Source organism: Spodoptera frugiperda, chromosome 29, assembly GCF_023101765.2.
Source record: "Spodoptera frugiperda isolate SF20-4 chromosome 29, AGI-APGP_CSIRO_Sfru_2.0, whole genome shotgun sequence".
NCBI classification, from domain to species: domain Eukaryota; kingdom Metazoa; phylum Arthropoda; class Insecta; order Lepidoptera; family Noctuidae; genus Spodoptera; species Spodoptera frugiperda.
Window position 1 is genome coordinate 8,738,472 of NC_064240.1, and position 18,636 is coordinate 8,757,107.

The 18,636-nt window shown below is 33.2% G+C and overlaps 1 protein-coding gene across 1 annotated transcript; it reads right to left on the bottom strand.

Moving 5' to 3' along the window:
• Positions 1-14,217: 14,217 nt before the first annotated feature.
• On the bottom strand, positions 14,218-17,213 carry LOC118268435 (venom allergen 5). The gene is made up of 5 exons (XM_035582927.2): positions 16,946-17,213; positions 16,199-16,320; positions 15,396-15,656; positions 14,994-15,189; positions 14,218-14,831 (listed from the first exon to the last, which is right to left on the bottom strand). Exons 1-5 carry the CDS (start codon positions 17,031-17,033, stop codon positions 14,545-14,547), a joined length of 954 nt encoding a protein of 317 aa, XP_035438820.2. The 5' UTR covers positions 17,034-17,213; the 3' UTR covers positions 14,218-14,544.
• Positions 17,214-18,636: the final 1,423 nt, after the last annotated feature.

Sequence of the window (18,636 nt, forward strand, 5' to 3'; positions counted from 1 at the left end):
TTTTTTTGTTATTTATTTATTTAATAGACGAGTAATGAATTGTTTTAACGTAGTTGTATGGAAAAATGTAATATAGGTATACAATATTCGAACACTACTAGATAAACTTAAGGCTATTTGTACTGGACAAGCGAATAGCTCAATTCATTAAGTTCTATATTAAATGTAGACTTCACTACGAAAATAGAAGTCCTTTAAACTGATAAGACGGTATACCTTTAAACAATGAAGTAGATATTATTAGAAATCCATTAATATTGGCCAATAATACCTAAGTTTTGAGTGGTTCGCCAATTCCCATATTATTATCTGCTGAAAATACGTTTCTCAGTACGTTCCACTTAAAAAACTTTGTGAATTCTACGAATTTATATTGTGATTACTTACATCACGTCTTTTTAATAATGCCAGGGTAGCTACAGATGACTTGTTAAACCCCATGTATAAATAGCAGAGATCGTCACTTTTCACGAGTCCTATGTAGTAGAGCTGAACCCGATGTCTTTTGTCTAACAGACGCACTTACGCATCCGAACTAAAGAGGCAATGTTTATTTATTTTTTCAGGTTTTATACATAAATAATGGTGGACTTAAATCAATGGTGGTTCTTCAGGAATTATTAATAGGTTAGGCTATTAATAATTCCTTTCCTAAATGTGATAACGGTTTTAAAAACTGCAGTTACATCGCAAAACTTCTTGAAAATTCATTAACATGCTAGAGTAAAAATATGTAGGTTCATTTCCTACAAATGCGGTAGAAAATCCGAATCGGGACAGAAATAAATCGATTTCAAGTCCTAACAACGTTCTAAATAAACGAATTAGTGCGAAGAGATGTTTTTACACGATTTCTGTATACTTTCCACGCTGGTTTCATGGTAATTGCGAAATGGAAGAGAAACACATTATACCAACTGTTTATCTTAGGCGGTTAAATGAAAAAGTCGATTTTGAAAACTGATTAATACCAATAATGGAGGAACGCTTTGTTCTGTTTTCAAGATGAAGGTTTAATCAAAACCCTTTCTTAAACGTCAATGATCACATAATCATAATTTTTTACCATTATAATCTTCATTATGAGTCACATAAATTACTCGTACCTATGAAAATTCATTGAATAAAAGCAAAACATATTTTGTGCTACTTTCCTGTACCTCGAAATCTGTTGTAAGTGTACTTTATTAAAGTTTTACCTTTTAAATCTAGAAATAAATTGTCCGAAGCGAATCTTTAGAAACATTTTCTCAGCACCAACTATTTATTAAATTAGCGCTTGCTTTAAATCAAAAAACATTTTCAACTTCTTACATTTTTATATTTTATAAGATTCTGTCTGAAATTGCTGTAATTTATCCTTATCAGGGCGAAACTAATTTTCTATTCCATCTGGTACCGGCATTATACATTTTGTGCAAATTTTGGGCAAGGGTTGATTTTTGTGAGAACATCAAAGTTGATGAGAATTTAAATTACACCTCCTTACAAATTATGCAAACGAATATCGGATGTAGACGTCTTTTTGTTAAAACCTCTTTTAAATTTCATAATTATCCAGTTTGGTTAAGTTTTATAACCGATTAAAATTAATTATCATTTCTATTTTATTCGAGCATCCCTTTCTGATTGGTGGCTCGGGCCGATAACTTAATACTATTATTGTAATAGATAATTGGTTTTTCAACGCCTTTGTGCTCGTGATCTACATAATATTTAAATCTAAAACTCTTAAAAAAGAACAAAGTTATTATTAATTCATTTTCCGTTTATATTTTAATTGAAGACTTTTTTCTCAGAAATGCCTGAAACTTTGTAACAAGGTAAAACTATAATTAGAATATTATAGACACGTATCAGGTAACAAACGTGTTGATTAAAATTTTGTCATTTATCATTTATTACTTAACCCAGTACTTAGTAATTGTTTTCGATACAAAATCTTTACAAGGAATATTTTAAGTAAACATCCTTATCACCATATGTAAGCATATTCTAGAACGAGTGCGAGATACACTAAGCAAGATTTATTAATATCATATCACTTTCATCATCATCATATCAGCCATAAGACGTCCACTGCTAAACATAGGCCTCCCCCAATGACTTCCAAATAGGCCGGTTGGAAGCGACCTGCATCCAGCGGCTTCCTGCGACCTTAATCAGGTCGTCTGTCCACCTTGTGGGTGGACGTCTTACGCTGCGCTTGCCGGTACGCGGCCTCCACTCGAGAACCTTTCTGCCCCAGTAGCCATCGGTTATCCGAACTATGTGTCCTGCAAACTGCCACTTAAGCTTGCTAATCCACTGGGCTAAGTTGTTAATTTGAAGATATCCTTTTAATTTTTTTAGTTCACAACTAATAGATGTTAAAATAACACAAAAAACAGCATGCACCCGTGTTGAACTAAAAACGCATAAAACAGAATAGCAAGTAATAAACCCGTTCCTATCTTCTTCGCCAAATAAACATTTGGTAATAAGAAAAAAGTTTAAACAAAGCGTTTTCTTAGCACATTTGGAGAAAAATAGAAAATAGAGGAAACCGAGTATGAGTAAAAAATACAAGATACACAGAATCTAGTCTGGTGAGACTTCTTGGTATTACAATGAACACGTTAACCTAGCCATTACACAACGGTGTAAATGCTGCCAAGGTTTTTAAAAATCCCAATGGCTTTGTCTCAGAACAGCTTGAAATAAAATGCTATAGTTATTCAATGTATTTTCGAAGAAAATGCTTTTATACTGGTTTTAAAGAAAATGTGTTATTGTTAGTATTATAATGATGATATCAGGTTACTTTTACAACAAAATTCAGTTGCATTTTTATCTTGAAAACTATGTCGTCTCCTTGTTCGAGGCTCAAGCTGCCTCCTTGCCAAATTTTATCAAAATCAGGTCATTGGTTCAGCCTTAAAATGTAGCATATTAAAAGATAAGGAAAATATTTTTCACTCTCAGGTATTAAAATGTATTTTTTAATATTTTGATGATACAAAGTTAATGGCATACACTTGTGCTATTACTGAAAACGAAATGAACTGTCTTTATGTTAGTTCTACTGCACGGTTGGCGCGGTGGCTGGGCAGGATTCCTGCAGGAGCAATTCTTTGTGTGATCTACTAATTTTTGTTTCGGGTATGGGTCTGGGTGTCATGTACATGCTAACTTGTATGTTTGTAAATGCACTACATAGGAGAAACCCCTCGTTTGGGACAATATTAAAAAAATGAGCCAGGATAATTAAGACGTATGTGTATTGTGTATTTTTGACTTTTATTTAAACTTTAACAATAATCCTGAACCTGTTTATTGTTGATTCCCATTATAAAATAAAATAAACAAATAAAAGTTTTATTACACACCACGTTTCTTGTGAGTTTAAGTTTATATTAAGTTTATTAAGCGTAGATTGTCTTGTTTGTTTGTCTGCACCACACACTGCAGAAATAAAACTTTACGAGTTGAAAAACTTCCATGATGCACGTGCAGCGAGTAAAGCGGGTTAATACAACAAAGTTCTAACAGACAATTATGATTGGAAGCTTGTTAATTTACTTATAATCACTTGTTTCTATAGAATTTTAAAAGAAGAATATGTTTTTATATTGTTTTTTATACTAAGCGTCTGTTTCACCACCTTTATATAAATGCCCGATAAAATTATGTGCATACAAAATTACGTTCTTAATTCAAAGTTATTTGATACATAGGGGCTATCCAGACATTGTGAAACAAGTCCTTTAATAGATTCGTGTTTGGCCACTAACTTGCCTGGTAATAAGGTATGATGACCATAAGCATACCTACCTACAAACAACCTATTCAGTTGAGACACCCATGTTTTACATTCTGACACTTCCTCTGAAATTCAAACAGATTTTTTGTCTATTATCATAATTGTTTTGTTTTTTTACTGTAACACAACAACAGCGTACTTTCAGGTCATATTTTCTCATCTCCCACGCAAACGCCGTAGGTTCTACCCACATACATATGAGAATTCTATAATAAATTAAACGTATGTAACACCGTTATTAGATTCAGATATTTATTGCTGCTATCGAATACCAATACATCAGGATAACCGTTAATTAAATGGATCGAACCGTAACGAGCCGTTTTGTTATTAGCCAAACCTTTATTGATGTCTGATAATCATTGAAATAAGTATTTATTACTTATCTTCTTTTCTTTGACGTGATTAATATGACCTGTCAACGTCTCAGACTGGTAGATTTTCCGCCACGTCACGAGTTCTACTTACTTTGTTCTAGATACTCGATAAATCGAAGGTTTTCTATGTGGAAAGGAATGCTAGGATGATGTATGTGTAGTGGTGGCGTGAATGATGAGAAATAAATAGCTGAATACTTAGTTACTTCTTCGTAATGTACCTAAGAACTAAAAATAAGGAGGTAGAAATGACTAAGTTATTGTTGTATAGAAAAAACGTTGGCATACAACGTCAATATAAGCAAACAGGTAAAGAAAATTATACAGATTATAATTAGTACAGACTCACAGGTAGGTATGAAAAGTAAATAAGAAAGGAAAAATTCATAAAAATATATTTTTGTTCAAAAGATAGATTCTGCTTACACACTTCTTAAACGAAAAATATTGATGGTTATTACCATAGCAACAAACAACATTAGTATGTTGTTTCAGTTTTAGTAGAAAAGAACATTTTCAGAAAGTTAAAAGTGCAACTTAAAAACGTCACCAGCACCATCTAGTTCATTACTCACGAATTATTTTGCAACAATTTTCCTCTACGCCTCGTGAACACGTAAGCTGTGAAAACCAGTTCTACACGATTGTGTAGCGTTTCGTAGCTCGTAGCATTTAGCTTCAAACTGCTGCTCATAGATGTCGCTGATTTAAAAATTTCATTGAACGTTAAAATAATTTAAATCTTTGTATTAAATTCTTATAGATACCGAAAACAAATCTCGGTATAGAGTTAAAATAAAAGTCACGTACTGATTTAAAATGTTAGTAGTAAGTTTTATTTTGTTGAGAATGCCAAGAAGCTAATGTAAGCTAATAAACTTAGTTATTTCTAAAGCGATAGAATAAATAGAAGATAGTTAAATAAAAATGTTAAATTTTAAATGCATTAAATCTACACACACTATCGGATACCTATAAAACTATGAAAAACCTATAAAAGAAATACCCTAATTACCCTTTTTAATTATAGTGGCATTATGTTTTTTGCGAGTAGTAGGCATTGAGAAACTATTCCAATATGCTATCCTTTCTTAAATACTGGTTTTAAAAAAAAAGTGTAAGAGAATGACGAAGTTACAATTTAAAAAAAAACTCACATTTTCGTACATTCTACTTTCCTCAACAAATTTTCAAGTTAACAATTTAGCATATACATTAAAGTTGCAAGTGCCTTTGTTGTGACTCAAAATTTGATAATACGATGTGTTAATGAATCCTTTAGCATTATTTTGATAATGACTGTGCAGAATCCTTTTCCTGGACCTTTCGAGAACAGGTGTGTTGCATATGTATGCGAAGTAATGGTCATAATATGATTAATACTAAAATCCCCTTGAAAATTGAATCCGTTACAGCTTCTTGAAACTACCAGGGAAATATAAACATTTGATGTCCAAATATAGATGATAGATATTTACTTAGGTTTGTTTTGTTTACAGTTCAAGTGTTGTCGGACAGTCATCTCTGGGTGATCTACGTCGCCTTCCGTGATGACTTATTCCTAAAATTAGCAAAAAATAATAAAAGAGTATTATGTACAAGTAGAGCGATTTTTATATCAGATTAAAATGAATCGTAAAATGTCTAGCTAAGCACAAATCTAGGTAGGGTTTGTTAATGTAGACTGTGTTTCTTATACCTTATGGTAAACCTCTCATGACTTATTTTAAACCACATATTTGTTACTATCTTGGCTGACAATATACGAAAAATGAGCGAAATAGCCCAGTAGTGATTATTTGAATTAATTTGAACACTCTTTACAAATACGGCATTATAACAGCCGCGCCGCATGTTCGTAACATTCCTAGACAACCTACAACGTTACAGCTCTTCTAAAGTCATGAAACATGAAGCTGATCACAAAGAATTTATTACTAGATTAATTTCATGATTGTTTAAAAATGTTTAGTTTAATTTTCAGTTTTTTTCAAATATTTACTTGTATTGTGCTTATGTGGACGAGTATCACTTGTAGTTTCATATAAATCATATGACTGATCTCCATACTGTATAAGGAAAATCATACTCAAATGTCGGAAAACTGCACTCGAACGAAGTCAACAGATCAAAGGCGGAAGCCGCCAGTTTATTAACACACTATTGTATTATTGATGCATTCATGTTTGATTACCAAATTAATCATACAAAAATATTGTGCAGATTTGGTTAACACAATTAGTAGTTCCGGGTTTGGGTGTCATGTTTGCATGACACATTGCATTGCATTTGTATATTTCTAAACGCACCCACGACATAGAAAAAAATCCAAGTTTCGGGCAACGTTTAAAAAAAACAAGAATAGTAAATACCTAAACTAATTTTTCTGAACACTACATCTATTTATCAGCTCTTTATCCAAATAAGGTACATAGAATCAGTGTTATATTATTGTATATCACAGCTAAAGGGTCTAATTACGTAAATCATATGTTTCTGACGCACAATTTCCCATACAAATCGAACGTACGTCAAACAACTTTTTCAATGAACTTCAAGTATTGTGGTTACGTTTAGTGTCACACTTTACTTCCATATACTTAGAATATGTCATCAAGTTTACATTTCTATTAAGAACGTCACTATCACGAGATTTGTATTTAAGTATATTTTGTTGTGTTGTGTGGACAAGGCCATACCTATTATGGTCTTTCTTATAGTAGTAAAAGGTAGTTCAAGTAATACATTTATAATCTATTACCCTCTAAAAACATTCTCACCTATATGGGGTTTTTTTTTGAGTAGGAAACCTCATCCACGTTTTATTTTTAGTGGGGAAAATCATCCAATGGCTTCTCTCCAATTAGGCGAGGCCGAGAGGAAATGTTTGACTCATTCTCAATAAAACCACCCCGTTCCTACCTGCTTTTCGAGCCGGAGTCCCGGTAATCCGCTAGGCAGTCCGCAGCTCCGGGTCGACCTATGTGTGTGGCAGTGACCGTTTACTATCAGACGGCTTGTGAGTTTAGCCAAACAAAAACACGTGAAAATTCAATAACACCACTTTACCTCGCGCATTATCTTGACGAAAACGTGACAGACATGTCAACAGGACTATTAAATAATAATAATCAGTGTCCAGGCCATTATATCGATATAATAACATACAGATACATACGAAATATCGATAATTATATTAGCACATACGTGTGACTATTATTTTCTGTACGTTGCGACCGTTTTCGAGTCATTATCAAGTCGGGTGCCATTTCGCTGTTGCTATCTAGATAATGATAATGCAAATAGATCTTTTAGCACTGTGAAGATCTGATATATTAATTTCACATTACTTTGGTGCCTCGTTAGTAAACATTAGGTTATGTAATAGTTACTCGTTTCGTCTGAATCATAGTTCACATTACGTTTGAATTGAATGAAAGATGATTTGGTGCTGAGTTTTATTCTGAATGATTTTAATGTAGTTCGCTTATATATTTGATTTTACGTAAATATACTCAATATTTTTTTTCTACTTATGCATTGAACTAATTTCAAAATTATATGATCTTATGTAAAAGTAATGCTCATTATGTAAACTTTTGTTTCTTTTTTGTATTTAATATAAACAGACAATTTTGTTGATTTTGAACGCCTATATCGATGTTACTTTTGACTTTCAAACATATATATTTGGGCAATAATTCTATAGAAACAAAATATTATCACCTTTTTGTTTCAAACAGAGAAGGTAAACATTTTCTACGAGTTTGTTCATCCGTTCGTTGCTAAGCGATGTACTATATGTGTTATTTATTAATTTGACTGTATCTAGTTGCAAAGTACTATCAAGTTTATGTACATAATCTGTTTAGTAACCAGATTTATCTAGTTTCAGTTAGACATTAAAATTGTTTTAAGTGACAAGACATTGTTTTCTTAAATGGAGAACTGTTTTAATATTCCCTGTAGTTAGTAAGTTATTAAATAATGTTGAAGTTCGGTTAAAAAAAAACTTTATTTTCTTTACAGACACGCGATGGGACATAATTTACCCGTGTTCAACACAAACATGTGTTCCAATTATGTGACAAAGTTTAATTGAACTTTGACTAAACGGAGTAATTAACGCTGTCAATAAAATAGCAACAATGCTATTGCAGTTTATTAAGTGACAAGATAAGTAGCCATCACTTTCAAATAAATGGCCCCTGTTGTTGTAGAACTTGCGTGAGGTAAAAGATCTTATAAAAAGTAATGATGGATTTGAAAAGAAAGGTAATTTCGACCAAATTAGACTGCCTGCCGTACTCAGAGACATTTAATGATTATTGAAACTATTCCTTAGTAACGTTTTTCTTTCGAAAACAATTCATGTTATCAGTCTTTTTATGTATGCTCGTCGGTTAAGGGTACTATTAATTTAGCCTTTCTTTAATATGCTAATCTGGGCAATATAATTATGTCCATCTAGGGAGATCCCTTACTGTGATTTTTACACGAATAAAATTAAAAAAATAATCCATCTTAATTTTTTACTTGAACATATATGGATAAATAAATATTTTAATTAATTTAGATGAGGATTTCCTTTGTTTCGCGTACAGAACAAAAGTGTGAACCTACGTGGTTGTGAATGCCATATTGAACAATTTAGTGCCATCGAAATTAATGAAAACGTCTGAGTATCACAACAAACTATTAAAGATTTTTGTTTATGGACCTTACAATGTTTCAATTTGGTAGATATGGACTTGGAGCTTATAAAGATATCATATTTTGGTTTTAATCTCTTAGTAAACCTGTATTTACCTTTACATTCACAAGTCTTTGTACCTGGAGTATCAAGAATTTTGATATTCGATTATAATTAAATATATTACTGATATAAGTTATTTGTTGGTTATTCACATAAGCTCATTTTGAATAAGGATTGTGTAAAATTACACTTATACAACTGTTATAACGGGTGTTATACATTGATTATTAGTAATGAATATGCTTGTACAGCGTGTATACAGAGTGTATAAATGTTTATAAGACCGTAAATTTATTTTGTATCTGGGCAATATAATTATGTCTTCTGACATATTTTAAATTTTTTGTATATATGTATTTTTATGTCTTTTATCCCCGAAAGGGTAGGCAGAGGTGCATATTACAGCACGTAATGTTACTGTATAATGTATACATCCCCTTTTACAATTTTTGTTATAAGTCCCATATTACGGTACCCAATTCCCACTTACAAACCGCGACCAACAATGCAGTCGTTTTAAATTATTTGTATGCTACATAGGTAGGTCTAAAAACTTCTAGATACAGTAAATAAATCAAAGTTGCCTTTCCCTAATTTGGATGAGTCACAGAGATGCCAGCCTGTCACATGCCGTAGTTTATTGTCACATTTGACCCGAATGAGTCATCTCATTTGTTTTTTGTGACCATAATAAAAATATGGAGAGCCAAATCTATTATCTTGAGGATGAATGGGCCTATTATCATGTGGTGATTTAATTTTATAATAATTTATTTTGAGGCGGTGAAAGGTACTGTTGAATTTAGTTCGCAATAAATGCATTTTATAGTTTTTTCTTTTCATTTGCAGTTAAATTTCTGATGGTAAGCTATCAGCCTAGCCCATGGACACCCTCAACACCAGAGGAGTCATAGTACCAGAGTTTTGTTAGTCACAAATAGTCCACATACCAATTTTTAGCTTACTATCTGGACAATTGCAGAATATTCCATACAAACTTCCACTCCCCATTTTCTAATTTTTATTTAATCTTCCATTGTGCGGCATTGTCGGTGCAATAACGTTGTAAATAATTTAAATTATGTAGTACTTTTATACCTTTCAAACTCTGTGCTATGTTCTCCAGTCCAATTTCTGGGTCCTAGGCATTGTATTATATTACTTGAAAACAGTTTCTTGATTGTTGAAAACAGGGAATCTCTGAAACAATTATGACTTAAATAATACTAAATTTTCAATACGTGCAGGAAAGTGGTTACTTTATAGCTACACATGGGTAGGTACACGTGCCGGAACCAATGGGAAAACTATTAAAAAAATACCTAGAGTATGGTGGGATAATCTGTAAAGTGTATAATTTTTCTTCCATAATAACCGACAGAGCAAAGTGGATGGTTAAGTGCAAGACGTCATTAGTAGATTGGTAATTAGTAGGAAAGTTGGTTTCCATGTTCATTTTCATTGTTTTTCCTAAGCTCGCACTCTTGTGTGTCTTCCCCAGGTGTAAGCATAAAAATGTTCTCATAATAAACTTGTAAAGAGCGTTGCACTCTTGCACTTAGACAAAGACAGACAGCAGATGGACATATTTGTATGTTTGACTTTCAAAAGACTGATATGATGTTCTAATTGCAATAAATGTGTATCAGTCACTTTGTGTGCACTTGTTGATGACGAATGCATGTCTTGTCCCACGACAGTTCGTCAATATTAATTTAACGACAGTCTGTCTGTTTCTAATTTTTACTACGAGAATATGATTAGGTACAGAACAGATCACATAGATACATAAAATGTATAAAAAAACCTTTCATCTCCACTGCATAATATTTATTGTAGTTTATTGAATTGAATTAACAACTACAAAAATTAATATCGTTTCCTATACTTAAATAGCAAGCAAAGTTCAAATATGTCTTGTTAATTATCACAATCCTTATAAGAGTGGTTTTGTTGATCGGCTAATGGTTTCCACCGTCAGACGCACAGGTGTCAGAACATTATTTGCATTGTCTTCTGACACTGCTATCAATTCATTAAACCCGTATCTGGAGAGTGTGAAACAAGGAGTATTGGTTTTAACACTTCATGTTTGACTAATGTCATATCTGTATACCCGGGTAAGGTCAAGGACTCATGTCTTTGCACGTGAATGTACTACGGTCACGTTTTGCTACATGTGTAGGGCTGATAGAATAAAAAATTATAAAAAAATATTTAATTTGTTAGTTTTTTTCGTTTATTACCCATAAAAATAAGATAATTTTTATTTATAATAAGAACATCTACCTACTTCAAACATCCCTTCTATGTACACATTTTGCGCTTGATTGTAGTTGACACTTGATTTACATAACATCCAATATACTTGTGGCCTCCACCTAACATATGCATGTACATATTGACCATATACTCTGGTCTATCACTTAGAACTATTTATGTTATTACTGAGCACTTTATCAATGAATAGTTGGAACAAAAGGTATGCGATAATTAAATAATAAATATTAAGAAGCTATTTTTATTCCTTTAGACGTGTTGGTACCAAAATGCAGTTTTTCGTTTAGTCAAGCGGGAGAGACGCCATTTTAATGTGTAATTGTCATCGTTTAAAGCTTCGAAAAATATAATTGAATAATCCAAATTGGGATTGTTCTAAGGGTATTCTAAGGTAAGAAGTAAATACCCTAATTGTTACTTAGACATTAAATATTTTTGCTAAATGCATTTGCAGAAGAAATACAAGATTTTTCATATTTTCTCTACCCAAAACTTTGCAAATAGCTAAACGTAAAACGTAAGCTAATTTTCATTGACACATTTTATTTTTCTTAGAATCTGGCGTCTTCTAGGACAAAACAAACATAAAGTTTCTAGAAAATAATTATGTACCTGTACACATAACAACCGTTTTACGAGAGGTTCACATAAAGCTATAAAATCCATAATATTGTGTACCTACATAAGTAGTTATTTAACATTCAATACATCGAATGTTTGACTACACAGTACGCCAGTTACGTGATAATAGACAAACAGTAGGTGGCAGTTAAGAATAATATGTGTTTAGTAGTCTACTGCGTGGTTCTTAGTAAAAAATGGCGGTTTATTATTAATTTCTCCTATACTAGTACATATTTATTTATTTTAAGCATGTATATCTGAGTATCTAAATAAATATATTCTTTATAAATATCAAAATAACAGTTTCTTTATATATTTTTGGCAGCCCTGTTTGAAAACACGTGTATTTATGTTTGACCGGATCCAATAACACATTTTACGAAAATTTCGGTACGCAACTTCAATAATTGTGCTAATTGTATTATATCTAGTATGTAATAAATCACTTTTTTCTCATACTTTAAAATTCTAGTTTCATTTTAGCACTGAAAGTACTGATACGTACATATTCATCGAAGATCATGCCTGTCGTGTGTTCTTCGCTTTAGGTGATGGCTTACCATCAAGTACCCTACAAGTCTGTCGCCAATAATATGAAGCAATAGAAAAACTAAATCTTCTTAATCATACGAGCATTCCGTTGTATATAACTCATTAGTTAATGAATAGTAGTTATTGTATAAGCACCCCTCTCTATCTGCGCAAAATTTTTACAGCCTTCGTTCTGAAACCGAAGATACATAAACCGAACGACCGGACGAACAAAAAAGCCGCTTAAAAAATTATCATTTAGTACATAATTAAAAATTAAATGAATTTTCTTATTCGTTATTTTGATTTGGAAAATTGTACTCATTTATTTATTCGTTCTTTTACTCAGACACGTTTTGCATCAGATGTTCGATCACCTACTTAGTTAATTACTCGTACAATCGATATCCGCAAAACAATGCGTAAACCAATTATTGTCCTTTCAAAGTATTTATCTATAATTACATTAATTTTCCACGTTCAATACCTACTACGCGCATCACAGAGTGGTGGGAAAATTCATTAATGGCAGTTGTTTAACCGCAACGCATTTGTGAGAAGCAAATTGCAGGGCATAGTGATAACAAAGTTCATTATTTTTTATCCTGTGACATCTAGTACATAATATAATTATTATGTTTAATTACTCAAGGACTGGTTTAAAACGAGTCTTCGGGTTTGTACTGCTTTTAATATTTACTATGTATTATGGTGTCAACGATCATATGAAAGTAAGGTAGGTATACTGAGGTGGGAAAATCTCTGATCTCATTTTCTTTTTTGTGTCTATAAACACGTGCAAACATGTCATTATTAACTCCGCGACACCCGTGGTAGTCCACTGGTTGATGGCGACTCATCTATACTGGCAAACCGTCTTATACCGTATGGAGAAACCTCTTATGATTTCATTTAAACCACATATTTGTTATCATCTTGCGAGAAAATATACGAAAAATTTACGAAATAGGCCCAGTAGGTAAGCCCAAAAGTGTATTACTCTTTAAGCTTATTTGAACACTCTTTACAAATACGGCATTATAGCAGCTGCGCCATAGGTCGATAACATTCCCAGATGACCTATAACATAACAGCTCTTCTGTGGTCAAGGAACAAGAAGCTGAACCCACAGAATTTCATTATTTATTTTGTTTGAAAATATCAATTTTTGAATTTTCGTTATTTGTTGAAATATTTAGTTAGATATATTATGCTTCTGTGAACGAGTACTAATTGTAGTTTCATTTAAATCATATGAGTGATCTCCATACTGTTTGCCATAATCTCAACGCTTGGTAGACGGGTTGGAGAGCATAGTTTAAAAGGTTCAGGTTTCTCATAGAGTGCTCCTACCCCATCTTTGCCAAATTTCCCGGACGGCCCATAATTTACATACCCGTGGGTATGTAAATATTTTTTGTGTTATCATACCTTCTCCTTGAATAATTAGAGAGAATTAAAATAAAAGGAAAATTGTTATTGCTCTTCCTATATGTATAAGTTTGCTCTAAGAATGCGTATCATGTTTGTATGAGTCACAAGGGGTCAGCACCATTAAAGGCTTAGTTACTTACTTAAAAGAAAACAAGTTTGACCCATTCATAATGTACAAGTCTTTCTCAATAAGAGTAATGTCCTCAGTTACCAAGCTGAGGTAGCGGGTTGCTGACCGCAAAGCCTATCGTTCATACATAAAATAATATAATTTTATGCAAACATCAAATTCAAGTATTATATTTCATTATACCACCTCATCTGTATTACCGGTTATTTCATCATCTCTTATAATAAAATATTATTCTGAATTCTTAATAGAAATTACATCACACCAGATAAAATAAAAATAATTGTGTATTGTATTAAGAAATATTTATTTAAAAATATAAATATAAATCTATCTAAATAACAATTCGCTTACACACTGCTAATACTAGAAGGCCATCTCGACAGCATCGCAACTTTAACATAAAATCACCAGGACCTTCACAACGTTGGAAACTCAATACATTCAAAGAAGCGAAAACCTACTTAAGTTCCTTGTAAAACCAAGGAATAACAATATCATACATGGTTCCGAAACTCTGCTCAGTGCAATTTCGAATATCAGTCGAGTAACACAACTGTCACAATAATTTACAAACAATACTGCTATGACTGTACCCTCAAGGGAATGCCTATAGGTACACCGTGCCGATTCTCACTTGGGGTTTTGACTTGAAAAGTTTGGAGGCAGTGTTGATGATACTGATGATAGGCCTGAAGGTCGAGGTTTCTTGGCGGAAGTAGGTGCTTGGCTGCTGGTAATTGTACCGGTATTGGTTGTTGTACTGGTTGTAGTACTGGTTGCTGAACTGGTAGTTGAAGGCTTGAGTCTCCGCGGAGCTGTCTGGGATGGTGTTCGAGATGTAGCTGTTGCTGTTGTCCACCGTCTGGTACGACGTGGAAGCTGTGTAGCTGGCGGCTGTAACAAATAACACATAAATTAGATTTGTTTGTGGATTTATTAATTAAATAATTTTATGGCCGACGCGTTGGCGCAAGATGTTTTTAAGAATTATTTAAATGTATTTTTGTGACGAAAATTTTATTATTAATAACAAAACACAAAGTAAAAAATATTTACCGCAAAGGCCGGAGTATTTGACGGATTCGGTGAGGCCGTAGTTGGTGCATGATGGGTAGCCCTTCTCGTATGGTTTGGCTCCAATGACGTTACCGCCAGGACCGTAGTTGCACACGTAGAGCTTGGTGTAGCCTCGGACGGGGTCGTAGTAGAATGTAAAACCACAGCCTACTTTAGATGTCTCGCCCCAAACCAACTACAAAAAAAAGATATAAAGTTAGAAACATACTCATTTTAATTCTACAGCTAGAATATAATGGCAACTCAAAGACTCCATTTAGAAGGCAACAATGAATTATTACATAATTTACAAAATTAAATATTCCTTATGTCACATTTAGCATTAAATTGATATGGAGATTGGCTTCACTATTAAACTGCCGAATTTAAATTGCAAATTACCTGTGAGTAATGTCCAGTGCCGTGCCCTCCGGTGATGGGCTTGAAGCCGTAGACATGTACTTCATCGAACCAGGCGTTAATTTGCTTGTTGAAGTCAGGCGCCGAGTCAGAGTTCTGGCTGGGTGGGCGAGTTGTCCAGGTGGCTGCAAGGTTCTGACCCACTGGGAAGCGGCCATCATACCGCTGGGCGGCACGGTCGTGAGCAGTGATACACTGATCGGACCAGTGCTGAGCGCTCACGGCTAGGTCGTCATCCCATACCTGCGCAACAAAACAAACACTCATTAGCATCATTTTCACTTAAAAACCTTTAAAGAGGTTTATTTTCCGAAAACGCTACAAAGACTCAAGTACCAAACTAAGTGCCACTTCAAACAGTTTTCAAACGGAGTCAATGTACTTTGTTTTGCATATTTGCAACAAACTTCTTATCATGAATTTGCTCCAAATGAAATCGTTTTCGACCTGTTCTTGAGTTTTTGCTACATTTATTTTATCAATTTAATAAAAATAGCAGATGAATATACCTAAGATCTCAAGAATTTTAATTGTATTTATTTTATTTTTTGTAATCTGTATGTTATTCACATTCCATTTAAGATATCCAAATGTCTGAGAAGATTTAAAATTTGCATTACTTTATTAGATAATAATATAGCTAGCTGATGTCACGGCTTTAGTGGTCTTATATTTTATTATCATTCTGAATTAAAATCTGTGGCAAAATGTCAATGAAAAACGGTCAAGATCAAGTTCATATTTATATTCATGAGTGATTCTATTTTAGTTTGGTGTTAACTTACCATTTCCATCATGTTAGCTGCTGGTGGTTGGCTGGAGACCTGTCCCAGGGCAACGGATTGCCTGAGGCGATTGTGGGCGTCGACTATAGCTTGCTTCTCGAACGCCGTCAATCCTCCAGATCCTTAAAAGAAAGAAAGAAAAGTTGTAGAGCCGATGTTTCAGACAATGTAACTAAAACTTTATGAAATTCGTTCTGTGTTCAGGAGACAATATTGCTCGGATGATTTCATAATCCATCGGATTGATCTGATTTATTAGACCGGTGCGTGCTAACACAGGTGTCTGTGTCAATAAAATTTTACGACCTCGTGCCATACGAGTATGTAAAATAGGAGCATCTTTTGGGTAAAAACTTGTTCGCAAAATCCAGACTGGGTGGCGGCGATTGAATTGATGGTTTTTTCGTATCATTACGAACACTTTATGAATTTAAATGTGCTTTATATGCTATAAGATCTTAATGGATGAAATCATAAATTACGAGATATTTTCTGCCAGTATTATTATTAATCCAGATTTAAGTTTAAATATCATTCACGATTCTCGAATGTCTAGAAACTATTTATTATCTGAATTTACGAGTTTTATTTAATTGAATATTTTTAAATATAATGAAACGGATACGGTAGAGTGTTAAATTAATAAATTAATATAAACATGGAGTTTATAAAAAATAAGAGCAATTCGAAATTTTAAGGATTTGGCAGGAAATATTAAACATGCAACATAAATGAAGTGTAACTTACGTAGCAATTGCTTTCCAGGACCACAGCCTTCTGTTGCTGCGAGGAGACCTCCCAAAACAAACAACACTAAGGATACCATCTTCATCATTTTTAAAGTTTAAAAATTCACAACACTTGAACTGAAAAATTCACGCGTAAAGTTGAGATTCGTAACTAAAGGTATATTCACTTATATTTACGAAACTTCAAACTTGTTAATATTTCCCGGTGATCCGTAGCACGACGTGCTGCGCGCTCTCCAGGCTTTAGCGGTCTGTGCGGCCTGCGGCCCACGCGAACGCTTATGTACCCGACGCTGCGTTACCATGGAGACGGACCGACGCCGGCCGCCCGCTGCGTCTGCGCATAGCCGCTAGTGCCACTCGCTTACAACCACACACGCTCAACACAATATACCTTTAATTTGTGATATATTAATTTTATTTAGCATATTAGTGTAATTAAATACCCTGTTTAATTCACTTAAATGGTTAGTTGCCTCGATGGGTGGACAAAGATGGGAAGGTCTATTCTTCGACCGTCTAGAGTGTTCAGTTACGAAATAAAGAAAGGTTATACGAACGTCGGTCAGCTACTTTTTATCTGCAGTAATAATTTAAAACTCATTATGCTGCAGACTGCTGTTGTCAATGAAAGCGAGTTCTTGTGATGTGTCCGAGCCGAACGTGGAAATATGTTGACAGATATTGGTCGGAACGGAAGTGGTCTTTAAGCGAAATTATACGCAGCTAAAAACAAGGAAAGAATAATCTGTAATCACCCTTTTTTATGTCAAAGGCTACTTAATTTTACATTTTTGGGATGCATAAGAATAATTTAACTGACAAAAATTAAGGATGGCCATTTATTTAAAACGCTCCGATAGGAAATCAATTGTTTCGTCGGTGTACTATAAAAAATAAAACGTTAAAAGCCTAACCGTAACGATGAAATAAACTTTTAACAATTTTCACATGACATTAAAATTCAATCTGTTCATTTATTTTAATGTGTTACAACATAATTTAAGGCCCATTTGCGAAAAGACGTTTAAAATTAACATTTGGTTCATTAATATAATTTTTCGTTCTTCGGATAGTGAAATGTATCCATATATTTGGTAAAATTACAATTTGCCTAATGAAACGACGAAGGTGGGTCGTTAATTAGAGCCAAGATTTGACCAAAAAGTTTGAGGTGACACGTTGTCTGTTAGCAACTAATCCGGTTTACCACCTGATGTGAATTTTCGCTCGGTGCTTCTTTATTTGCATATTAATGACCTTTATTTTATTGACTTTTTATTTTACGAGGTTTTATACAAGCTTAGGATTATTATATTTTTAATTAAAACTTATATAGATGATACATATTCTCCGAGTATTGTACGGATTAAAGGTTCATTGAATATTTAAGGTTTTTTTTTATACTTGGTTACCGGCGTAACGACTTTTAATATTAATTAGGTACACAAATTTCGTGTTCAATTAATTATTTTTTTCTTTGACATCTACATAGGTAAACTTTGAATAATTTTATAAACAAGAGTATTGAGTTACAGCACTTGAATTAATTATATGTGTATTTTATTAATTCACGTGTTAATGACTTATGTGATTAAAAAACAAATATAGAAAGTTATAGATGAAAATATGTATTAATATTAATTTCCATACTAGAAGAAATAAAATGTAAGTAAATTAAAGTTATAA